The following is a 27,053-nucleotide window of genomic DNA, read 5'->3' on the forward strand; positions in this document are numbered from 1 at the left end:
AATATCCTTCAAACATGAAGGAGAAATATAGACTTTCCCAGACAAACAAAAGTGGAGGGATTTAATAAATGTCACACTTGTCCTACAAGGGAAAAAAAAGGAATTAAAAAATTAATTTAAAAATTAAAAAAAAATTAATGAGCAGTAAGAAATATCTGAAGCCTCAAAATTCACTGGTAATAGTAAGTACACAGAAAAAGACAGAATGTCATAACATTTTATTTGTAGTATTGTAAACTACTTATAACTTGAGTATAAAGATTAAAGATGACTGAACAAAAATAATAACTACAACAACTTCTCAAGACATAGATAGTACAATAAGATATAAACAGTAACAACAAAAAGTGAAAAAGTGGGTGGACAAAGTTAAAGTGTAGAGTTTTTATTAATTTTCTCTTTGTTTATTTACGCAATCAGTATTAAGTTGTCATCAGTTTAAAATAATGAGTTATAAGGCATTATACGCAAGCCTCATGGTAACCTCAAACCAAAAAACCCAAATATACAGCAAATGAAAAGCAAGAAATTAAAACACACCACCTGAGAAAATCACTTTCACTAAAGGAAGACAGAAAGTAAGGCAAGAAGAAAGAGAAGACCATAAAACAACCTAAAAACAAACAACAAAATGGCAAGAATAATTCCTTACTCATCAATAACATGGAATGTAAATGGACTAAACTTTCCAGTCAAAAGACAGAGTAGCAAAATGGATTTTTAAAAATGAGACTCAATAATCTGTTGTCTACAAGAAACACACTTCACATATGAAAATACACAGACTAAAAATAAAGGGACAGAAAAAAATATTCCATGCCAAATGAAACAAACAAACAAAAGAAAAACCAGGAGTCACTATACTTATATCAGACAAAATAGATTTCAGGACAAAAACTATAAGAAGAGACTAAGAAGACTGCTATACAATGATAAAATTCAGCAAGAGCATATAACAATTTTAAATATATATGCACCCAACACTAGAGCACCCAAATATATAAAAGCAAATATTTTTGAGCAAAAGAGAGAGATAGACCCCAATACAATAATAGCTGGAGACTTCAACATTGGACAGATCACCCAGACAGAAGATCAACAAAGAAATATTGGACTTGGCCAGGCACGGTGGCTCATGCCTGTAATCCCAGCACTTTGGGAGGCTGAGATGGGCAGATCACCTGAGGTTGGGAGTTTGAGACCAGTCTGACCAACATGGAGAAACCCCGTCTCTACTAAAAATACAAAAATTAGCTGGGCATGGTGGTGCATGCCTGTAATCCCAACTACTCGGGAGGCTGAGGCAGGAGAATCACTTGAACCTGGGAGGCGGAGGTTGCAGTGAGCCAAGATAGCGCCATTGCACTCCAGCCTAGGCAATAAGAGCAAAACTTCATCTCAACAAAAAAGAAAAAGAAAAAAAGAAATGTTGGACTTAATCTGCACTACAGACCAAATGGACCTCCCGATATTTACAGAACATGTGATCCAATGGCTGCAGAATACACATTCTTCTCAGCACATGGATCATTCTCAAGGAGAGACCATATATTAGGCCACAAAACAAGTCTTAAAAAATTCAAAAATAAAAAAAAAAAAAAAAAGAAATGATGTCAAGTATCTTCTCTGACCACAATGGAATAAAACTAGAAATCAATAACTAGAAGAATTTTGGAAACTACACAAATACATGGAAACTAAACAATAGGCTCCTGAATGACCAGTGAGTCAATGAAGAAATTAAGAAGAAAACTGAAAAATTTATTGAAACAAATGAAAATGGAAACACACCAAAACCTATAGGATCTAGCGAAAACAGTATAATAAAAGAAAAGTCTATAGCAATAAGAGCCTACATCAAAAAAGTAGAAAAACTTCAAATAACCTAACAATGTATCTTGGAGAACTAGAAATGCAGGAGCAAACCAAACCCAAAATTAGTACAAGAAAAGAGATAATAAACATCAGAGCAGAAACAAATAAAATTTAAATTAAAACATGCAAAGGATAGGCTGGGCGCAGTGGCTCACACCTGTAATTCCAGCACTTTGGGAGGCTGAGGCCAGCGGATCACGAGGTCAGGAGATCGAGACCATCCTGGCCAATATGGTGAAACCCCATCTCTACTAAAAATGCAAAAAATTAGCTGGGCATGGTGGCACGTGCCTGTAGTCCCAGCTGCTTGGGAGGCTGAGGCAGAAGAATAGCTTAAACCTGGGAGGCAGAGGTTGCAGTGAGCCAAGATCACACCACTGCACTCCAGCCTGGGCAACAGAGCAAGCCTCTGTCTCAAAAAAAAAAAAAAAAAAAAAAAAACTACAAAAATTAGCTGAGTGTGGTGGCACATGCCTGTAATCCCAGCTACTCAGGAGGCAGAGGCAGGAGAATTGCTTGATCCCCAGAGGGGGAGATTGCAGTGAGCTGAGGTCACGCCACTGCACTCCAGTCTGGCAACAGTGTGAGACTCCATCTCAAAAAAAAAAAAAAAGCAAAAGATTAATGAAATGAAAAGATAGTTTTTTGCAAAGATAAAATTGACAAACCTTTATTCCAACTAAGAAAAAAGGAAGATTCAAATAAATAAAATCAGAGATGAAAAAGGAGACGTTAGAACTGTTACCACAGAAATACAAAGGATCATTAGAAGCTACCATGAGCAACTATATGCCAACACATTGGAACACCAAGAAGAAATGGAGAAATTCTTAAACACACACAACCTCCCAAGATTGAACTATGAAGAAATACAAAATGTGAACAAACCAATAACAAGTAACGAGATTGACACCATAACAAAAAGTCTTCAGCAAAGAAAAGCCTGGGCCCTGATCGCTTGCCTGATGAATTTGACCAAACATTTAGAGAAGAACTAATACCAATCCTACTGAAACCATTCTGAAAAATAGAGGAGGAGGGAATATTTCCAAACTTGTTCTACAAGGCCACTATTACCCTGATACCAAAACCAGAGAAGATACATCAAAAAAAGAAAACTACAGGCCAATATCCTTGACAAATGTTGATGCAAAAATCCTCAATAAAATAGTAGCAAGCCAAACTCAACAACACATTATAAAGATCATTCATCATGACCAAGCGGGATTTGTGCCAGGGATGCCAGCATGGTTAAACACATGCATATCAGTCAATGTGATGCATCATATCAACAGAATGAAAAACAAAAACCATGTGATCATTTCAACTGATGCTGAAAAAGAATTTTATAAAATTCAACATCCCTTCATGATGAAAACCCTCCAAATGATGAGGATAGCTGGGCACAGTGGTACATGCCTGTAGTCCCAGCTACTCAGGACACTGAGGCAAGAGAATGGCTCGAGCCCAGGCATTCTGGGTTGTAATGCACTATACTGACTGGGTATCCGCACTAAGTTCAGCATCAATATGGTAATCTCCCAGGAGCGGGAAACCACCAGGTTGCCTAAAGAGGAGTGAACTGGCCTAGGTCAGAAAAAGAGCCAGTCAAAACTCCTGTGTCGATCAGCAGGGAGATAGCGCCTGTGAATAGCCACTGCACTACGATCCGTTGTCTACAACAAGCACACTTCACATATGATGATACACAGACTGAAAATAAGGGGACAGAAAAAAATATTCCATGTCAAATGAAACAAACCAACAAAAAAACAAAAAACAGGAATCACTATACTTATATCAGACAAAACAGACTTCAAGACAAAAACTATACAGCCTGGCAACAAAGTGAGACTCCATATTTAAAATCACTAACAAAATAAAAATAAACTTTTTAAAAAAAACACTGAGTATAGAAGGAACATACCTCAACACAGTAAAAGCCATATATGACAGACCTACAGCTAGTATCATACTTGTGTTAGCCCATTTTTGTACTACTATAAAGAAATATCTGAGATTGAGTAATTTATAAAGAAAAGAACTTTAATTGGCTCATGGTGCTGTACAGGACACATGATGCTGGCATTTTCTTGGCTTATGGGGAAGCTTTAGGAAACTTAAAATCATGGCAGAAGGCAACGGGGGAGCAAGCACTTCACATTGTCAGAGCAGGAGAAAGAGAGAGAGGCAGGGAGGTGCCACAAACTTTTAAACAACCAGATCTCATGAGAACTCATTCACTGTCATGAGACCATCACCAAGGGGGAAATCCACCCCCATGATCCAGTCATCTCCCACCAGGGCCCACCTCCAACATTGGGGATTAGAATTAGACATGAGATTTGGGCAGGGACACAGATCCAACCCATATCAATACTGAATGGGAAAAACTGGAAGCCTTTCCTCTAAGTCTGAAACAAGGCAAAGATACACACTTTCACCTCTGTTATCCAACACAATAGTGAAAAGCCTACCTAGAGCAATTGGATACAAGAGAGAAATGAAGAGCACTCAAACTGGAAAGGAAAAAATTACATTATCCTTGTTTGCAGATAATATGAGCTTATACTTGAAAAAAAAACCTAAAGACTCCAACAGAAACCTATTAGAACTAATCGACAAATTCATTAAAGTTGCAGGACACAAAATCAACATACAAAAATCGGTAGCACTTCTGTATGTCAAAAGTGAACAATGTAAAAAAGTAATCCAATTTACAACAGCTACAAATAAAATAATACATATAAGAATAAACTTAATCAAAGAAGGGAAAGACCCCTACAATGAAAACTATAAAACACTGATGCAGGAAATTGAAGAGGATGCCAAAAAAATGGAAAGATATTCCATGTTTATGGCTTGGAACAATCAATGCTGTTAAAATGTCCATACTACCACAAACAATCTACAGATTAAATGCAATCCCTGTCCTGTCAAAATATTAATGACATTCTTCACAGAAATAGAAAAATAATCCTAAAATTTATATGAAACCACAAAGACCCAGAATAGCCAAAGCCATCCTGAGCAAAAAGAAGAAAACTGAAGCAATCACATTACCTGACTTCAAATTATACTATAGAGCTACGTAACCAAAACAGCATAGTACTAGCATAACAGATACATAGACCAATGGAACAGAATAGAGAACCCAGAAACAAATCCATACACCTACAGTGAACTCATTCTTGACAAAGGTGTCAAGACCATACACTGGGGAAAGGACAGTCTCTTCAATAAATGGTGCTGGGAAAACTGGATATCCATATGCAGAAGAATGAAAGTAGACCCTATCTCTTGCCATATACAAAAATCAAATCAAAATGGATTAAGAATTAAATCTAAGACCTCAAACTATGAAACTACTAAAAGAAAGCATTGGAAAAACTCTCCAAGACATTGGTTAGGACAAATATTTCTTAAGTAATTCCCCACAAGCACAAGCAACCAAAGCAAAAATGGGACAAATAGGATCACATTGAGTTAAAAATCTTCTTGTGCAGCAAAGGAAATTGTCAATGAAGTGAAGAGACAACCCACAGAATGGGAAAAAATATTTGCAAATCATCCATCTGACAAGGGATTGATAAAATATATGAATTCAAACAACTCAGTAGGAAAAAGCCTAATAATCTGATTATACAATGCATGAAAGATCTGAATAGAAATTTCTCAAAAGAAGAGATACAAATGGCACACAGGTATATGAAAAGGTAATCAACACCGCTGATGACTAGAGAAATGCAAATCAAAACTATAATGAGGTATCACCTCACCCCAATTAAAATGGCTTTTATCCAAAAGATAGACAATAACAAATACCAGTAAGTAAGTGAAGAAAAGGGAACCCTTGTACACTGTGGGTGGAAATGTAAATTAGTATAACCACTATAGAGAACTGTATGGAGTTCCTCAAAAAAAGAAGAAAAAAAAATAACTAGAACAACCATATGACACACCAATCCTAGGTATATGCTAGGTATATGCCCAACAGAAAGAAAATCCATATATTGAAGAGAAAGTCTGCGCTACCATGTTTGTTGCAGCACTATTCACAATAGCTAAGATTTGGAGGCAACCTAAGTGTTCATCAACAGACAAATGGATAAGGTTGTACACACACACAATAGAGTACTCTTCAGCCATAAAAAAGAATGAACGAAGTTCTGTCATTTGCAACAACATGGATGGAACTACAGCACATTATTTAAAGTAAAATAAGCCATGCACAGAAAGACAAACTTCACGTTTTCACTCATTTCTAAAAGCTAAAAATTAAAACAATAGAATTCATAAAGAGAGAGTAGAAGGATGGTTACCAGAGGCAGGAAGCGTAGTGAGAAGTGGGGAAGGGAATGGTTAATGCGTACAAAAACATAGATAGAATGAAGATCTAGTATTTGATAGCACAACAAGGTGACTACAGTCAACAATAATTTATTGTTCATTTTTAAGTAACTAAAAGTATAATTGGAATGTTCATAATGCAAAGAAATGATAAGTGCTTAGGGTGATGGATATGGCATTCACCCTGTTGTGATTATTACATATTGTATGCCTGTATCAAAGTATCTCATATACCCCATAAATATATACTGACTATGTACCCATACAAATTAAGGATAAAAATTTATTTTATTTTTTTTTTATGAATAAAAGAGGTTTTATTTTGGCTCATGGTTCTGCAGGCTGTACAGGAAGCACAGTACCAACATCTGCTTCTGGTGATGCTGGGACCAAAAATTAATTTTAAAAGATAATATGTTGTATTAAATAAGTTCTAATCAGTGAAGGCAAGACTGAAATAGCTCTATATTCAGACCAATATATTTTGAAGAATTGGGTATATGCACCATCAGTTAAACTTATCTTATAGTTTTAGTGAAGATCCAGAAACTTACATGTAGTGAGAAAGAATATGTTTACCTGGAAAGGCAGGCTTTAGTAACAGCACTGTGAAGATTTTCATTAGGATACTGTGACAGCCGACGAGAAATTCGCAACAGTTGTCTGGTAGAAAGTGATGCCGCTAACGATTGTGCCTATCAAAAGACAAATACATTGTGTTAAGAGTCTTGTTTCAACTTGCTAAAGTCCCTTTAGATGGATATCACAGCAGAATTCATTATTACTGAAGGGGTAAGGCCAGACTTAAAGTATGTGCTGTTAATTAATTACAAATCAAAATAAACAGAAACCAATTTACACTTAAAACATCCTTGAAGATAGTTTTTAAAAAACCTAAAGTATTTATCAATTAAATTTAATTAATGTATTTTAATTGTGCTAAGTTGGAGATAGGAGGGGCAATGGGGGAAGGATGTTACATAACAAAGGTCACACTGGACTTAGGCTGTATGATTGACTGTTCACTTTTTCTCCTTACACAAAGCCAAGGTGTTAAGATACCATGGAAATGTTTAAAGCTTTAAGCAAATCTGTGGTTTCTAAAATAGCCAAAAAGAGTTGTAAACAATTTAGGCTGTTGGCTACAGAGGTATCAACCAATTTGTCACTTGTGCTGCAGCTTGCTGTTTTGAATCCTTCCCCTATGCTGTCAGAATAATTTCACTTTGTTATATTACATTTCCCAAAATTCCAAGAATAGAGTTGCTAGTATAGAACTCAGGACATGGTAAGTACTCGATAAATATTTGTTGAAATTCTTTTGGCAGGCAGCATAATATAATGGTAAAGTTTATAGGCTTTGGAATCAGATAAGTCAGTATCCTATTTATTAGCTGTGTTACCTTGGCAAATTACTTAACCTTTCCAAGCCTCAGTTCCCTCAACTTTAAAATGACAATAGTAATGCCTTCACCTTTAAGGTCGTTATGAAGGTTAAATTAGAAAATGATTCTAAAGTACTTAGCACATGTCACACACATATGGGTGCTCAACAAATGGCAACAACTGTTATTTAAAAATCAGCCTCTTCAAAATGAAAACAAAAAACCCAGCAGAGAAAGGTGATGGGACCTACATATTAGCATATATTTAGTAAATGAGATTATTACTGGCCTAATTCCTAACTTAGATCAGCAGCATTAGAAGATAGTGATTTTCACTGAAAACCACAGGACAGAAGCACTTTTGAAGCAACTGGACCTTTGGGAGGGCAAGGCAGGTCAGTATGAAATGTCACAGAGGGTGATAAGGGCAGTAAAGTGGCTCTGAGCACTCAAGGGCCTGGAGAAGAGGACTCTATGAAATTAACAAAGGGTTCAGAATGGATGAGGGGAGAATGTCAAAGACACACTGCGCATTTGCTTGTTTTAATGTTCCGCCTAAGGTCATCTCCGTATGTCCCAAAGAAGAAAAAATATAGTTTATTTATCCTTCCTTGTGTATTTCACGTCTCCATGAGATATTGGTCTGCTGTTAGTATTCTATCTCAGCTACAACATTAGTATCATATTTCCTTTGGGAATTAGGTGGGAAGCATGACCACCACATATCCTTTCTTCTATTAAAAAACACATTCTAAGTTTCAAAGAACTCATTTACAAGCAAACATTTGGTCCATTCTTATTTTCAATTAATTTGCATTTCAGACATGGAGACAATATTCAAATATAATAAATCATAAATTACAATTCAAAATAGTATATACTTCAATGCTAAAATAAGTGGAACAGTAGACAGCTGTTATAGGCAGTTAAAATATTCAAATGGGCATGAGAAATCCTCTGATCAAAGGCATGAAAGCAAAAGGAATGGAACCACAAGTAGAACATGAGGAAATCAGACCAGCTTTACTAGAAGGTCCTGCTGGAAGGCTTGCTCTCAAACAACAAAGACCTATGAATGACACTCTGAGGGGTTTGGCTTTATTCTTAAAGGCACTAGGATTCTGCTATGTGTAAAGTCATAATATGATTTTAGAATCAGGTTATTACTAGCCTACTTCCTAATTTAAATCAGCAGCAGTATAGAAAGTATTTGAAGTACAGAGAGAACTGAGACAGGAAACAGAAAGCTACTTCAATAATCTGCCTATAAAAGGAAAAAGTCCTACAGTAAGGTTATGGCAACAAGAATGGAGAGGTAGGATACAACAAACTTGGCAACTGACTTGCTATGAGAAAGAAACATGTATTGAGGATAAAATTCAGGCAATGTGACTGATATCAAAAGTCAAATATAACTCAGAAATTCCCATTTTTAATACCTAGGAGCATGAAAAATTCACATTTTAATCATAAAAAATATTTGACAAATGACTCTAACCAGAGGATTCTTATAAGAGTCCTGTTAAACCATAGGGTATAACATTCTAATCTCATTCTAAGCATGACACTGAATTCAGGCTTCACATTTCATTCCAGTGATCAATAAGGAATGCTCATACATTTGAACACCAATTCTCCGGTTCTTCTAGTTGAAAGCACCAAAATGCTTTGCAATAATAACCAGGGTTGAGAAAATGAGAGATAAGCTTTGTGTTGAGCCATTTAAGTGTTGAATAAAGGGTTTGGTAATCTCTGCTCTCACATTATTATCAATTAAAAATTGAGAGTATACTTTAAAAATTCCTGATGTATTTAACATTTACATCAAATTTCTAACTGCAGTTTTATCTTGCAAAAAAAAAGGGGGGGTGGTGAAGATATGAAGCACATTCCCCTAGTTACCATGGTGATACAGTTTAAGAGTACACCTCGAAGGGTTTGTTCATATTAACATGATTAGTAATACTTCAGCTTAAAAACATAAAGGTTCTCATCAGAAATTATTAAACATTATTTTTCTATTCTTCATTTTTATAAAAGAATGAAAATGTAGCATGTTCTAAAGGAGAGACAACTCTAGGGACAATCTGTTAATAAAATTTTAATTAATCAATTTATTCATTAATTCACCAAAGATTTAAGTGTCTATTATGTGCCAGGCCGCAGGCTGGGAAATGGGAATAAAAGAACAAATAAGACTTAGTCTCAAGGCGTTCAAATAGCAACTGGGGAAATAAAAGTAAATTATAATACAACTGCAATAGGTCAACATCAGAAATATATGTCAAATGTCATGAAAGCAGATTGGAGATATTAGTTACTGCTCCCTAAGGGGGCTGAGAGAGACTTAAGAGAAGAGAGAAACTAAGGGACAACTGGATGGAGGGAAAGCACATTCTAGGCATTATCTAAGGCAGAGACATTTAAGTATAAGCGGTATTAGAAAATAGCAAGAAGCTAAGTGTGGGAAGAGCTGAGGATGCTTCAAGAAGAGTTTGTAGAAACTGAGGCTTGATGAGCAGCTTAGGGTCAGAAGGAACTCAGCAGGCATGTTTAGCAGGCTGTCTTCAGTCTACAGGCAAAGAGAGTCAATCCCTTAACAGTTTTAAACAATGGGAAGAACTTAGGAAATGGATTTGGGAAAGATCATTCCAGGGACAATATGGAAGATTCATCCATCCATTTACTTAACAGATACTTGTGGAATACATTACTAATCTCTAACTTTGTTCTCTGTAGTATTGCCAGCATTTGGAACTTTGCACAGTAGGAACACTGTGCAAATCAGGAATAGCTACTGTGCAAAGTTCCAGATGCTGGGGAGACTACAGGGAACAAAGAAAAAACCCCTGCAACCCTGGAACTGAAATCCGAGTGAAGGAAGATAGACAACAAAAAATTAGTGAGTAAAACATACATTATGTCAAAGAGTAAGAAACCCTATAAAGAATCTTAAAGCAGAAAGAGGGATATAAATAAAATGGAATAGAAATTTGATTCTAGAGTGCTTCAGGAAGGCCTCACAGAAAAGGTGACCACCTGAGCAAATCCCAAAAAGGAAAGTGAGTAAACATGCAGCTATCCAGGGAAGAATAATCTAGGCAGAGGAAAACACCAAGTGGCAAAGTCCTTGGGGCAGGCACTAGTAAGTTCAAGGAACAACAAAGACACCAGTGTAGCTAAAACCAATGGGTAAAGGAGAAAGTATTTGGAATGAGGCCCCAGAGGGGGATTAACAGGGGACCTGTGACAGCCAGAAAGTGACCACCCTTATCCCCAAAAATCCACATCCTAATCTCTGGAAGTTGTCAATGTTACTTTCTACAGCAAAATTGACTTTGCAAATAAAATTAAGATAAGGATTTTGAGATGTGGAGATTATGTTGCACTATGTGTGTGGATCCTAAATGTAATCTTATATATCCTTGTAGCAGGGAGAAAGAGGGAGATTTGACACAAACACAGGGGAGAAGGTAATGTAAAGATGAAGGCAGGATTGATATGGTGAGTCCACTAGTCAAGGAATGCTGGCAGCCACCAAAACCCAGAAGAGGCAAGGAATAGATTCTCCCCTGGAGCCTCCGATGGAGTGCAACCTTGCTGACACTTTGATTCTGGCTCAGTCATACTGATTTCAGACTTGTTGTCCAGACAAAGAAAAAATAAATTTCTCTTATCTTAAGCCATCAATTTATGGTAACTTGTTACAATAGCAACAGGAAATTACTAGAGAGTCATATGATGAATGAATTATTGGTAAAGAAGGCAGTCAAGAGGATATAATATTCCAGGAGAAAGATTATGAAATCCACTACTAGGACAGTTACTGACAATAGATAAGAGAACAGATGAGATATCAAGATGCTTAACTGGTGAGATTTGTTTTCGGATTAAGTAAAGACAGCAGGAAAGCAAGGAATCAACAATGATGTCTAGGTTTCTAATTTACGTAATTTGGCAGCTAGATTATCAACAAAGTCAAGAAATTAAATCAAGAATAGGAACAGATTTAAAATGGAAAGACAGTTTAGTTGTACAAGATATGTGAATTTACAATGATCTCAGTGTGAAAGAAATTAACGTTTAGTAAGCAGTTACTAAGAAGGAGATTCTTGACACACATTTTTATGTTTAATCATTGACACCATTTTATGAGGTAGATGGTACTGTTCCCATTTTACAGATGAGAACACTGAGACTCACAGAGTTAAACAGTGACAGCCCTCTATCTTTCTAACATGCCATCTGGGAATGGAAATACAAGTAAATCAGAAATGAGAAGTTAGAAGCTGAACATAAAGATGTAGGCATTAACTTGTGATAGGTACTTGAAGCCATAAGAATAGATAACACTGCTCAGCATAGGAGACAGAGGGGACAGAGCAGAACCCCCCATGAACATTAAGTACTCTGGAGCTACAAGTTTCTTTCTATAACATCAGCGAGGAGGAGCTGGAAGAAATGTTAAAATCACTGAAATCAGAGTAAACCATATGCATAGAACAAAGGCATAGCATAAGGGATTCCGAAAAATAAAATACCAGCTTAAAAAATAGATTTTAAGTACTGAATTCTAAGAAAAGAAAACCAGCAGCATGTCAACAATAGAAAATCCTGTGGAAAAAGCCTAGACTTACCGTTGGATCCTGTGTTTCTCTGAGTTTGTGTGTAAATGATAATAACTTATCCAGAGCTTCCTGAGGTACATTTGGGACCTATTTTTTGAGAGAGTTGAGGACAAACAGAAGGAATAAATCGGGATATCTGATCAATCAATCAGAAATTATGACTACTTAGCAAATAATATTAGAATTACATTTTTAGAAAAGTCATTCATTGTTGGTTAAATGTTTAACTTATGGATAAAGTTGCTTATTCAACCTCTTAGGAAACACTGAAACCCCTGCTTTCTCTTTAAGAATCAGGTAACTTAAACCAAGACACTCTTCTCCATATACAATTCTATCACCACGATAAAACTGAAGAGAGTCTTTAACACAATTTAAAACTGGCCCATAGTGTACCCATAAAGAACTTTTCATGTATCATCATTTCCTATTTTGTTAGCTTCAGCATGACATTTTAAGTACTAATTAGGTGTTTTTTACTGAAACCAAGTTCCCTTATTTAGCAGCAATCTTACATACATATCTAAGTGACATAAGGTACATTTATTTAAAGAATGGATACTCAAGGTGTCCATTTTTCCAAAAACATGTAAAACACATATTTAAGGGGTATGATCAACATATCAATGAACTCGGAAGAGCAACTGCCCAAGTAACACGTATCGATTGCTTTTAACTATAACAAACTTCAATTAAGTACTTAATTAAGCTATAAGCAATTTTTATTTAAGCAATAACAAATTTAAGGTTTTAATTTTAAAAGATCAAAAAAAGATACTAAAACAATGACTAGGACAGTGTGACAATTTTAGAAGAATACTGCTTAGGGTTTCATTGGTCATTTAAGTAATTAGAATTTTTTTAAATGCTAAGTCCTAGTCCATATATACTTTATTTCATTTATTCTTTAAATCAATCCTATGATGTAATAAATAGTATTATCCCCATTTTTAGATGAGGAAACTATGACTGAGTAATTTACTCAAGATCTGGAAGCTAATAAGTAGTGGATTTCACATTGAGAGCCAAGTCATTAAACTCTAAAACCTATGCCTTTATTTACAACCATGCTTACAAGACCTAAAATTAATAAGTTCATTCAGATGTTTCAAAGGGAATAAATGTATTTAAATAGAAAGTTAATAATTAGTGATCTAGAACAGTACTGTCCAATAGAACCTTCTATGATGATGAGCATTGTATATATGCTGTTTAATATGGTAGCCAAAAGCTCCCATGTGGATACTGAGTACTTGAAAAGTGACTGAGAGTGCAGTGGTGTGATCTCGGCTCACTGCAACCTCCATCTCCCGGGTTCAAGCAGTTCTCCTGTGTCACCCTCCCGAGTAGCTGGGATTACAGGTGTGCACCAACAAGCCCAGCTAATTTTTTGTATTTTAGTAGAGACAAGGTTTCACCATGTTGGCCAGCCTGGTCTCGAACTCCTGACCTCAGGTGATCCACCCGCCTTGGCCTCCCAAAGTGCTGGGATTACAGGCGTGAGCCACCGCACCCGGCCGAATTTTTTAAAAATTAATTTAACATGGTCAGGTGTGGTGGCTCATGCCTGTAGTCCCAGCACTTTGGGAGGCTGAGGCGGGTGGATCAATTGAGGCCAGGAGTTCAAGACCAGCCTGGCCAACATGGTGAAACCCTGTCTCTACTAAAAATAGAAAAATTAGCCAGGAGTGGTGGTACGCACCTGTAGTCTCAGCTACTTGAGAGGCTGAGGCCAGGAGCCTTGAACCCAGGAGGCAGAGGTTTCAGTGAGCCGAGATCACACCACTCCAGCGTGGGCAATAGAGCAAGACTTAGTTTCAAACAAATAATAATAATAATAATAATAATTTAACGTGGCTAGTGCTATTGCATTGAAGAGTGCAGTTCTAAAACTCCAAAAGTGCTAACCATAATGCTTAAGGCACACATTGAAACAATGGATCACACACACTAGAAGTCATCAAAGGACTAATCAGGCAAGTACAGGACACGTTACAGTCTTGAGAGACCAGGACTACTTACTATTTACGTGTCTGGCCTCCTTTTATAGTAGGAACTTAAAATAGTCACTTTTCACTAAACAGAAAAATAAAAGGGATTCGAAAATGGCCTCCACCTGAGGAAAGAGGAGAGACAGGCCACATTCATGGTTCTTAGAGTGTGGTTCCCAGACCAGCAGCATCAGTATCACCTGAGAACTTGTTAGAAATACAAATTTTAATATACCATCCCAGATCTACTAGCTCAAAAACTATGGAGATGGAGCCCAGAAACCTGTGTTTTACCAAGTCCTCCAGATGATGCTGAAAAGTGTGAAAGTTTAAGATCCACTGACCTTCACCACTGTATGAGGAAATTTAGGAGTAAATGGGAACAAAAAACTAAAAATGTCTAACTCTACTTCGGCATATATCAGAGTGCCTTAAAAAGAGATCAGCTGTAGAAAATAGACTAAGATTGGCTTTCTTCTTACCTTTTCCTTAATCACTTGGATTTCTTCGCTTTTCACAAGTGGTTTCATGTAATGGAAAAAGAACATGGTTAAGAATTCTGGTCCCAGCCACTGGTGTGCTGTGCTTCCAATAACAGGGGGTTCTGCCAAGGCAATGATTCTGAAGGAGGGATGGATAGGAAAAATGGATCTAAAATAGGAAAAAAATGAAAAAAACATAACATATCTTTCATGTAAGAAATCAGATCATGGTAACTAAAGTCTAGGCAATGTTAGGGCTATTATGCTGTTAATAATGTCAATGTTATCATCCAAAGGGTTAGCTTTGAAAAAAACAAAGGACATTCTAAGAACCTAAGATCAAAACAATCACCTACTACCACTGCTAGTAAATGCTGTACAATAACCACTCATGAAACTCCAGCCCTGGCACGAACCACTGCTTTTGATATACTGTTATGCCTACAACATATTTTCTCCATAGTGTCTTGAAATAAAATCCCATCCAGTTCACATTCATTATATAGACCATCTTTATTCATTTAAAACCCCTCAGAATCTCCTATCTCACAAGGAACCCACTCTATGTCAGTCAAAAAGACCAAGAGGCACAATTCAGGATAAGGAGACTTTACAGTACAGAAAATGTAAGAAACATAAAGGGTTAGATTGAATTTGAAATTTAGATTGGGAATAAGAACACTTAAGTCTTAAAAAGGCAGAGAAAATAAAACCTTTATAGAATGCACTCTTTTGTCATTTTTATAGGAAATGTTATGATTTTAAAGTGATCTCTTTTAAAACTCTCTGGTAGGGAAACTGAGGAAGCATGTAAATTTTCTAGGACACACAGAGGAGTAAGATAAGACTTTCTTTGGTTTGCGAAATGACTTGAATTATTTTTGGAAGAACTAGAAACCCTGTATCAGAATCTTAATCATGTGGATAATATTGTCCATTTTTATCAATTCTACTAAAAAACCCAGCAGAAATATGCTTTTTGAGGGTAATATAGTTCTTGTTAAGAGAAAGGAGGGATAAAACATAAACACTTGCCAAGAGCTTCAGAAAAACAAAAATATAGGTACATAACTGGCATTTCACCATTAACTATAACATTATATTACAGTCCAAAAGGTAAATGACTAAGCAACTAGAATACCAGGAAGTAGGACACAAGTGGAAAGAATCAGATGAGTACTCTGAAGAGTTAAGACCAAGCACCATCAATACAACAGGCAGGTCTACCAAGTCCCTGACGGCATGATCTGTAATTTTAGAGGCCACATCATCATTTGAAAACAAGGGGAAACCAATTTTTAGAAATTGGTCACATGAAAGGCCTAGATTAAATGAATTCACAAATACTACCAGATGTCATTTCATTTCTCTAGGTAGAAAGAAAAAGACTTATTTGCAGGTGTTTTAGCAGGGCCTGGGGGAGTGATCTGTCCTAGAGTTGTTCTGGAAAAAGAGGGAAGAATAACAACATGGACAGTGCCTGAAAGTCCAGAGGATAGCACAATTACTTAAGATTGCTAGTAATTAGATAGCCACGTGACAGAAACTGGACACAGAAAATCTTGTGAGGGAAAGCCAAAGAGGGAGGTTATTCCATTTTCCACTTCTGCTAAGTGGTTTGCTATAATCCAGAAAACTGCCATAAAGCCCAGCAACAGATGTTGGATGTATCCTTCCTTGATCCTCTTCTCTCCTAGTTAGGACAAAAAAAAGGTAGGAGAGAAAGAGCCTGGTTTGGCTATCCAAAATTAAAGCTGCAGATGTAGTTTCTCACTTAAGATAGTGAAGGATACCAAATCAGGGAATAAACAAAGTCAAAATACAACAGGCAAGCCAAAAGGGGAAGTCTAATTTATATCCTTAAACCAGTAGATCAGGAAGCCAGGTACCACAGTGGAGCTGTAAAATTAGAACTAAAAGAACAATTAAAATGAGAGCATGCTAAATGGTTTACATTTAAAGGTGATGGTCATTTACTGGCGCATATATTGTCGATAGCTTGCTTTTTAGTATTGACTCCAGCAGGGTTCTCAAGTAAGCTGGCCAAATTTGAAGAAGGCAGTTTCTAAGACAGCTGATATGTTAGGCAGAGAAGTGTATAATGATTATAAAAACAGTCACCAAACTACTGAATAACAGGATGAGACGGGCCTTTTTGTTTGCTAGGTTCTCCCTAAAGGCTTCCTTACGTACAAATAGGTTACACGGGAAGTCATTTCCTGATGATGCTAGCTAGGTTCCGCAAGGCTGAAAGACAGCAGAGGACCTGCTGTGTACTTAAGGTGATGTGGTAAACTGGTGGGTAATACAAAGACCGAAGAAGTGATAGATAATGAAAAAATTATAAGATAAGTGCCATTAAAATTTAAAATTAAGGTTAGGTTTAATTTTACAAAAATTTTAGCAACAACAAAAAAATAAATGAAACTACAGATATGGCTTAATTTCAGACAAAAAGATATTATTTCCTAAAGATTACAGATTTAGAGAGCAAAAAGATCATTTAAAACAATTTTTAAAACAAAATATTGAAGTCAATATGTTTGTGGGCATAAGTGTGAGTTTTTATAAAGTACTTTCTGATGCTTCTCAGCAGTAAAAAGGAACAAACTATCAATGTACGTAACAACATGGATGATCTCAAAACACTTAAGCTATGTGAAAGAAGCCAGACAAAAAAGAGCACACACTGTGTGATTCCATTTATATAAAACTCTAGAAAATATGAGCTCTATACAATGACCAGAAGCAGAACCCTGGGAATGAGAGAGGAGGGTAAAAGGAGCAGGAGTTGGGGATGACAACGGGTCTGAGGATACTTTGAGAATTATAGATACATTCATTATCTTGATATTGGTGATGGTTTCATGGGTATTTATAAATATTAAAAATTATCAAACTGTACACTTTAAATATGCATAGTTTATTATATGTCAATCATACCTCAACAGAGCTTTTAATAAAACAAAAAAAGACTTCAAAAATCTCCAGTTTTTAAAGGGAATACTATGGTACGTTTTCATTGAATTTGTACATTGGGGAACTTGAAAGAATAATATGGAAGGCTTCTATAAAGACATCAATCATGAACTAGAACAGATTTCATCATTAATTTTCCATACTACAATACTAATGTTCCAATTTAGAACCCAGAGTTATACAGTTCTGTACACAGACCATATTTCCCCTTTTTCCTGTGCAGTGTAGCAAACTGCATGAACACATTGCTTATGCATCTTTTTATCACCCAGGGTCTAGTGTAATACTTGGGGAAGAGAGCAGACGCTAAATAAATAAATGTATACTGCTATTGTTAATGACCATCATTGCTATTAACTTTTTGAAGATCTTTGGTGGGAAGGACAAACAAAGGTAAGTAATAAGAACTGAACTTATGGTGTCCCAGACAAAAGCTAGTCAAACTTGGTCCTGAATAAATATGTAAGAAGAGGTACATTCTCTGAATCAAAAAGACAAACTCAAAACATAAAATAATAAATGATTACATCATTTATAAAGTACTTTCTGATGCTTCTCACCAGTAAAAAGGAACAAACTATCAATGTACATAACAACATGGATGATCTCAAAACACTTAAGCTATGTGAAAGAAGCCAGATAAAAAAGAGCACACACTATGTGATTCCATTTATATAAAACTCTAGAAAATATGAGCTCTATATAATGACCAGAAGCAGAACCCTGGGGATGAGAGAGGAGGGTAAAAGGGGCAGGAGTCGGGGATGACAAGGCAAAGGGTTTCAAATGGTTCCTTGACCATAAAAATGTTCAGAAAAAATTATTTTCAAAATCAGAATTTCCTTAAGGCTTTTTGTTTTCAAAATCAAACACAAAGACTTGAGCATAAAATCCTGGATCTATCTAGAATTTTTTTAAAAAATTTATATGGTCTGATTTGCTTGCAAAGAAATACTAAGGTTTCTAGGAAGCTAGGAGATAGTGCTTAGATCCTGTCTTCAAATATGGGTAAGAGTAAAAGGGTTGAGAGAATATAACCGATCAAGGATTGTGCTCAAATGTCCAGTTATGTTCACCACTAAGACTGAGAGATTATAAACTGTTTTCAGTGTTCAATAGCAACAAATATAAATAAAATATTTAATAAAAATGCAAAAACACTGGAGCATATATATGTAAGTACATCTAAGACTAGGCCACTAATCTTTATTGTTTCCCCAAGATAACCAGAAGCCCTTTCTTGGCAATATAAACTTTTAATAACAGAAACTCTCAAACCCCTCATTTATGGTCTGGCCAACAGCAGGAACAGACATATTTAGCATCCTATAGTATTTATACTCCCCCTTTCCCTAAAGAAGTTTTTCTCATCAAAGGAAGGAGTTCTATTTTGGTCTCTATTTCCTGAGGGAAATACAGGCATAGTATCTGGTATATGTGGCCATCACACTATTTCTAACCACCACGTCCACAGCATTCCTGGTGTCTTGTAATATGAGAAAAGAAGATTCTAACCCTTCTAAGGGCATGTTAGGCATGTGATTACCTGCAGAGAATATAAAAGCCTGTAGAGCACTCCGAGATCATCAAGATGTATAGTCTTGGTGAAGAATTACTATACAATGAAGGTTGGCAAAAGAGCCAAATACAATTGTTTAGAAACTGGGTTTCACACTATAAAGTTGAAAGAGTTGGTAGCCCACTGCTAGAAGCTGTTAATTATGAGACCCTCAGTTAATAGACTTTGTCACTAAAAGGCATCAAAGTATTCCTAATTACTAGGTTCACATAAGGAAACATTGCTAGCTCAGAAGGTCAACTAAAACTGGATTAATAGAGTTATGCTTACCTGAGTTTCCTCTCTGAAAGCAGGACAGGTATCTAAATTTACCAACTGGGTCTAGAAGCAAAGAAGCTCTTAAATCTGTCTTGGTCTTGGAAAGGGCTAGAGGAATGTCAGAGAAGGTTTCACAGAAGACATCATTCTTGAAGGAATAGCAGAAGTTTGCTGTGCTGGTCCTGAGAGGTGAAAGATGAGGCTGGCAAGGCAGGCATGTGTAGATACCAGCCCTAAACACTGTAGGCGATGGAAACCACTGAAGGACTTAAACAGTGATGTGATCAAATTTACAGATTAGACAGTTCAAACTTCTAGCCTATGTGTGCGGAGAGGAAGGGGTTTCATTCACTAAGTTAAGGTAACTTAAGAGGAACAGCAGGTTTGTAGAAATGAGTTCAAAGTTTCTCTAAGACACCTAAGGAGAGACATCTAGTAGTCAGATGGCACTTAGGAGACAAAACTAAATTGTAAAGTGCTTTTAAAGAATGCTCAGTATATTGGATGGGTGCAGTGTCTCATGCCTGTAATCCCAGCATTTTGGGAGGGTGAGGAGGGAGGACTGCTTGAGGCTAGGAGTTCAAGAGCAGCCTGGGCAACATAGAGAGACCCCCATCTCTACAAAAATAAATTTTAAATTAGTCTAGTGTGGTGGTGTGCACCTGTAGTTCCAGCTATTCAAAAGGAAAGCTTGAGCCCAGGAGTTTGAGGTTGCAGTGAACTATGATAGCACTACTGCACCTCAGCCTGGGTGAAAGATGAGACCCTATCGAAAAGAAAAAGAAACAGAAAAAGAAAAAAAAAAAAAAAAGAAAAGAAGGGAAGGGGAGAGGAGGGAAGGGGACCAGAGGGGAGGGGAGAGAATATACTGAGAATGCTCAGTATATCAATGACAGATAAGGATATAAGAGTGACTGACATTGCCCAAGGAAAAGAAAAGGCCAAGGAGAAAACCCTGGGAGCTACCAATTTAAACAATATCTGAAACCTTTTCCAACCTCTCAAGGCACAGTTACTAGTCAATTCATCTTCTGTGTTCCCACAGCATTTTATACAGACCTGCAGTCTAACACTAAAAAACTGCATTGTGTTTATTTATTTACATATCTGTCTTCATGTGTGGTACACCACAGATGGCAACAAGTGTGTCATCTTAGAGCTGGCCCTCAATAAACATTTAACCTGAAGGAAAGAATGAAGTAATGCTAACACTCAATAACAAATACTTATACTCGCCAAATCAGTTATCTCCAATCATCAGTCTATAGATAAGATCATCTGGGTACTATTCTGCGAGCCTAGAGAGTGAATGACTCCATGGATTACCATTATAACATTCATGTTCAAAAACACCATCCAATTGCTATAGTTGGAACAAGAGCTTTAAAGCCAACTCTCAGGAGGCATTATTCTACAAATTAGCAGAAGTTGTCCTAGGAGTACCGATTCCCTGGGGGTAGATTTATTTATTTGTACAAGACTGTAGAAGCTGTTCTTTCTGTTAGGCAACTGCAAGTGATACTCCCTGAGCATCGACCATCCCCAGCCTCCAGAACTCTTCCTGTTAAAAAAGCAAAACAAAAACCTTCCCTGTCTTTCTACCTTTGACCTTTTTCTCTCTCTCAAAATCTTCCACAAAAAAGCTTAATATAAGTAAATAAAATAAATCTGAGTTTCTTTAAAGACTATTAGAAATAATCACTTTGCTAAAATTTAGTTCTGTGATTAAGTACAGAAATGAAAGGACAGACAATGTGGGTCATAAGTTTCTAATGTGGAGTTCAAATGCTACTGCCAAAAGTGATGTATTAGCTATGACCAGCATATAGGATCAACACATGCTAGATAATGGGTCATATTACTTATAAGAACAACTCATGAAATAAAGTAATTTCCTCACTGAGTACAAATTTGCTGCTTTTACACTGTGCTGTATCTTTTAGTCAAGCTGTCAGTCTTCTACTCAATAAACACAGTCCTGAAAGAAGTACTGCCAAGCAGCTTAAGAGAAGAATCTAACCTATTATAACCCTAAAAAAGAACATATTTATTTTCAGAAAGACAAAAATAAGTCACAACATTAAATTAAGGCTAAGGTAAAAAAATTTACCAACAATCCATACTATCAGAGTGAAGCAGATTCTGTAACATGACTGTGTTTAACAACAAAATTAAGAAAATGGTGTGGTTCTCAGAAGAAAAATTACTGATAAGGAAAGGGATTAGGCTTTCAACTGTTAGAAATATTCAGACAACAAAGAAGAACCATTGTTAGGACATCTCACCTCTGAAAAATTAAGGACAGACCAAGATACTGACAGAACATAATAGAGAAAATAAAATAAAAGTAGAAGTTCAGCCCAGGAGGCTCAACATACATCTAAATAATAAAAAGTACAAGAAAAAACACCAGAGGAAACTGAGTAAGTGGGAGTGGAGAGAGATCTAAGATGATGTAGGAGCTACAAGAATAAAGAGCCACAAGCCCAGATTACAGTTCATCAGAATATACCATGAGAGAAACATGAAACTGACAGAAGGGCCAGGAGTGGTGGCTCACACCTATATTGCCAGCACTTTGGGAGGCCAAGGCAGGAGGATCTCTTGAGGCTAGCAGTTTAAGACATGCCTCAGCAACACAGTGAGATTGCTCAAAAAAAAAATGGGAAAAACAAAACAAAATGTGTGGCGATGCGCAACTGTAGTCCCAGCTACTTGGGAGGCTAAGGCGGGAGGATGGTTTGAGCTCAGGAGTTCAAGGCTGCAGTGAGCCGAGATTGTGCCACTGCACTCCAGTCTGGTTGTTAGAAGAAGACCCTATCTCAAAAAAAGACAAAAAAAGAAAAAAAGAAATTGATAGAAGATGGAATTGATAAATATCAGGTGTGCCTGAATGTGCTGAGGGGAGATTTAGACGATAAGGGAAGTGTTTGGTATTAAAAATAAGGCAATATATACATAGAAACAGTCACTGTCTCCTCAATGCTCCCATACAATATTATACAGACCTTTATTCTAACACTTAAAATTACATTGTAATTACTTATTTACATATCTGTCTCTCTTCATATGTAATTATTAACTTGAGGGAAAAAAAGATGTATGCAAGAAAGGAAAATGAGTGTTGTATAGTAAACTGCTTAAGTGGGTACAGCTCTTAGGTTATCATAATAATGTAAGCATTGAATAAAGTTCTAAACAAAATTATTATATAACCCTTTAGGAAGAATAAGGGATAGAAGTGTGCATGTGTAAGGAGACAAGAGGTGGTGAAAAAGCTAAACATTAATTTTCCATGTAGAAATCAACAGATTATTCCTAACACTAAAAATAAATCAAATATCAATGAAAGTATACTGTTTAGTGACATAGAAGTAAATACCAAAAGAAAAACCTAAAGTTTGAAAGTAGTAGCCTCTGGGGAGTAAGATGTGGGAAATGGGAGACTGTCAACTGATCAATCTATGACAGGGGATGGTATTTTTCATAAAATACTTTGAAAAACTATCTGGCTCTAGTTTCATGCATGTTTAACAGTGGTAAAATTTCAAATGAAATTTTTTAAAAAGTAACTGAAGGAAAGAAAGCATTGCTATGATCTCTCTCCACTTTCTCCCAGTGACCTCTGGAAACAGAGCTGAGCCTAGTTTGTATTTATGAGGGAGACATAAATCCATAGTGATGAAGGTGGAAAACTTTGAGAAGAAAGTACTATTAACCACTCTGAGCCAAATTCCTGAAAGTATTTTCATTTGTAAAACTGCCTGTGACCATTAGAGAACTTGGGTACTTTTCATAGAAAAGGGTTGTCATTTCCTGGACATTTGGAGACAAGTAGAATGCTTCTGATGTCCTAAGAGAAACTGCCAGGCAGGCATGCTGTGAGCTATTGCAAAATTGCTTTGATTCATCCCTCTGAAAATATAAACTGTTCCATGACCCGTGATTCACATGCAAATAATGTGCCAAAGCCGACTGCTATAAACCAAAGTTATGATATGCGAAGGATCTCTAACTTGCCTCCCTAAACACTCAACCAACCATTTACCAGTCTAAAAGAATTTGATAATGTATACCTCGGAAGTAAAAGCAGCTGTGTAATCAAGTGAATTTTTAGTGACTTGTAAAGAGACAGGAAGGAATTTAACATTTCCCCTCTTGGAAAAAATTCCAAGAAATTTTTTAACAAATTTCTTCTTAAAATATAAACAACAATAAATACACTTAATTATTTTTTACGGGATTTAAATGTTTTAAATAGGGCAGTAAACCCTTTGAGTGGTGCGACAGCTTCAATTAAACAGAGACAAATTAAGTGATGAGGAGTTCCTCTGTATACCAATGTCTAATTCTGTTAAAATATCCATGGAAATGTAGCAAGATAGAAAATAACATATTTGTCAAACTTCATTCTATATAGTATGCAGCCGAAAGAAGTATTTTCCTTCAAACTTTTTGTTTTGAAATTTTTTTAACTCACAGAAAATGTCAAAAATAGACTACAAATATCCTTCACCTAGATATTGCTAACTGTTAAGATTTTACCACATTTGTGTTCTCACTCTGAGAAAAAAAGAGAAAATGTCTGTTTGTACACACACACATACATGTCTTTTTTTCTGAAATATTTGGAAATTGTAGACTTTTTTTTTACTTTATCCCTTAAGTATCTCAACATGCATCTCGTAAGAATAGGAATATTCTCCTTCATAACCACAATATCATCATACTTAAGGAAATTAATAATTCAATAATATCATATAACATAGTCCATATGTAAACTTTTCTAATTTTTTATAGCCGTTTTTATTTTGTTTCCTCCTCCAGGATCCAGTCAAGTCTCACCATTGCATGTGGTTGTTACATCTCCACAAGAAATGTTTAAATAAGCTACAATGGTTAACCCGATATCAGATGGCATACTCCAACAATACTGATGACCTCCTTGGAGGATGAGCCCAGTTAATTGTGGGCCCAGCTTTAGTTTTGTTGAGAGAATACAAAATATGAGATCAAAACTGAATTGATAGGGCAACAGAGGAAAGATTACCTTCTTAAAACCAATGTTCTTATAAAACATTTAAATGCTTATTTAAAAGTAAGGCTGAAAAGAAAAACCACAACGAAATACCACCTTACTCCTGCAAGAATGGCCATAATTAAAAAGTCAAACAATAATACATGTTGGCATGCATGTGGTGAAAAAGTAACACTTTTACACTGCTGGTGGGAATGTACATTAGTACAACCACTATGGAAAACAGTATGGAGAGTCCTTAAAGAACTAAAAGTAGAACTACTGTTTGATCCAGCAATCCCACTACTAGGTATCTATCCCCCAAAAAAGATGTCATTACATGAAAAAGATACATGCACATTCATGTTTATAGCAACAGAATTCGCAATTGCAAAGATATGGAACCAATCTAAGTGCCTATCAACCAACGAGTGGATAAAGGAAATGTGATACACACACACACACACACACACACACACACACACACACGCACACACCCACCCACCATGGAATACTACTCAGCCATAAAAAGGAATGAAATAATATCTTTTGCAGCAACTTGGATGGAGTTGGAGGCCATTATTCTAAGTGAAGTAATTCAGGAATGGAAAACCAAATATTGCATGTCATCACTTACAAGTGGGAGCTAAGCTATGGAGGACATAAAGGCATAAGAATGATATAATGGACTTTTGGAACTCAGGGGCAGGGAAGACTACAGGGGGCGGTGAGGGATAAAAGACTACATATCGGGTACACTGCTCAGGTGACAGGTATACCAAAATCTCAGAAATCGCCACTGAAGAACTTACCCATGTAACCACAAACCATCTGTGACCCAAAAACTATTGAAATAAAAAATTTTTAAAAAAAAATCACTGTCGGCCAGGCGCAGTGGCTCACGCCTGTAATCCCAGCACTTTGAGAGGCTAAGGCAGGCGGATCATGAGGTCAGGAGATCGAGACCATCCTAGCTAACACAGTGAAACCCCGTCTCTACTAAAAAATACAAAAAATTAGCTGGGTGTGGTGGCAGGCACCTGTATTCCTGGCTACTTGGGAGGCTGAGGCAGGAGAATGGCATGGACCCGGGAGGCGGAGCTTGCAATGAGCCGAGACTGTGCCACCGCACTCCAGCCTGGGTGACAGAGCGAGACTCTGTCTCAAAAAAAAAAAATCACTGTCATATTAACAACAAAAAAGCAAATAAAACAGTTGATTAGGTTTAATAAAAAACAAAAAAGTGAGGCTGAGAGTACAGAGTACACCTTGGAGAGCAACCTCAAGTTTTAAGAAATGCCAAAGTAGTGGCATATCCAGGACACCAAATTATTAAATTGTTCAAAGTTATCTTGGCATTATTCTAGGTTTAGAAAAATCATAAAAAGTATTATTTTTAACTTAACAATAAATTAGCAATGGGAGTAACGGACCCCAAATTACCTCTTCTGTAGCTGTTCATCAGACAGTTGCAGCTCCTCCTTTAAATGCATATACCTGTCTTCTCTCAGCAGCCTAGAACCATCATAGAGGCTTAGCTCTCGATCATGGATTAACCTAACAAGATAAGAAAAGCCTGAAAATAATCTGTTTTGAACACTGAAGTTTTTAGAGGCAGAATCAGTCAGCCAACAGTCTATTATTGCTGGTGATTGAATCTAATAATTTTGTTAGATGGACCTTTCAAAATTTCAAATTGGCTAGTGCTGTTACACTTGGCAAAACTGTTGGTTTCTGTACTGGAGGGCAGTAGTCATAAATACTTGATAGGGATATGAAAGGGGGGAGGAGGAGAAAAAAAGAGGAGGAGGAGGAGGGAGAGCAAAAGAAACAGCTGAATGAGTATCTCAAGATAACTACAAGGTACATATTAATAAACAAGGCAGGTAGCACTTACTCTCTTCAGTCTAAAGTAACTCTGTAAGGGTTGGCATAAAAATATTTCTATCTTTGGAATTACAAGATTTAAAAATACAAAAATCTTTATCATGAAATAACTACATTGCTTTACATATGGCAACTCTGATGGTGACCTAACCATCCACATCACACATAGCATAGTCTTCCAGATGTTGCAATGGCTGAAAAGCACTGTTCTATATCTCACACCAACCCCTAAGTCTCCTAATGCCCACAATAGAGTTAGCCTACATAGCCTCTAGTCTATAAGCACTGAAGGGAGGGGATGCTGTATAATGCAGGGGGTAGGAGCGTGGCCGGTGGAACCAATCAGACCTGGGTTCAACTCCAGCTGTGCACCTTACTAGCTGAATGAGTGGGGAGAAGGAGAATGACTCTATGTCTCTAAACTCTCGTCTTCCATAACATTAAGGCAACAGTCACAACTTCACAATATTAATGTGAAAACTAAACAGCTAATGTAAAATGGATGCTTAATACAGCTGTTCTCAATCTTGACTGTACGTTAGACTCTTCTGGGAAGTGTTTAAAAATGGCAATGTTCAGACCTTGGCCTAGACCAATTACATTAGAAAATTCTGATGGTGAA

At 36.6% G+C, this 27,053-nt stretch overlaps 1 protein-coding gene across 1 annotated transcript in view; it reads right to left on the bottom strand.

Annotated features, from left to right (window-relative positions):
- VWA8 (von Willebrand factor A domain containing 8) overlaps nucleotides 1–27,053 on the bottom strand; it is a 398,456-nt gene that overhangs the window by 248,935 nt on the left and 122,468 nt on the right. The window contains exons 14-17 of the mRNA XM_024230913.3: nucleotides 25,988–26,101; nucleotides 14,712–14,880; nucleotides 12,248–12,325; nucleotides 6,805–6,920 (exon numbers count right to left, since the gene is read on the bottom strand). Coding sequence (XP_024086681.3) covers nucleotides 6,805–6,920; nucleotides 12,248–12,325; nucleotides 14,712–14,880; nucleotides 25,988–26,101 — 477 coding nt within the window. The remainder of the gene's footprint in view (nucleotides 1–6,804; nucleotides 6,921–12,247; nucleotides 12,326–14,711; nucleotides 14,881–25,987; nucleotides 26,102–27,053) is intronic.

This window comes from Pongo abelii, chromosome 14 (genome assembly GCF_028885655.2).
Source record: "Pongo abelii isolate AG06213 chromosome 14, NHGRI_mPonAbe1-v2.0_pri, whole genome shotgun sequence".
NCBI classification, from domain to species: domain Eukaryota; kingdom Metazoa; phylum Chordata; class Mammalia; order Primates; family Hominidae; genus Pongo; species Pongo abelii.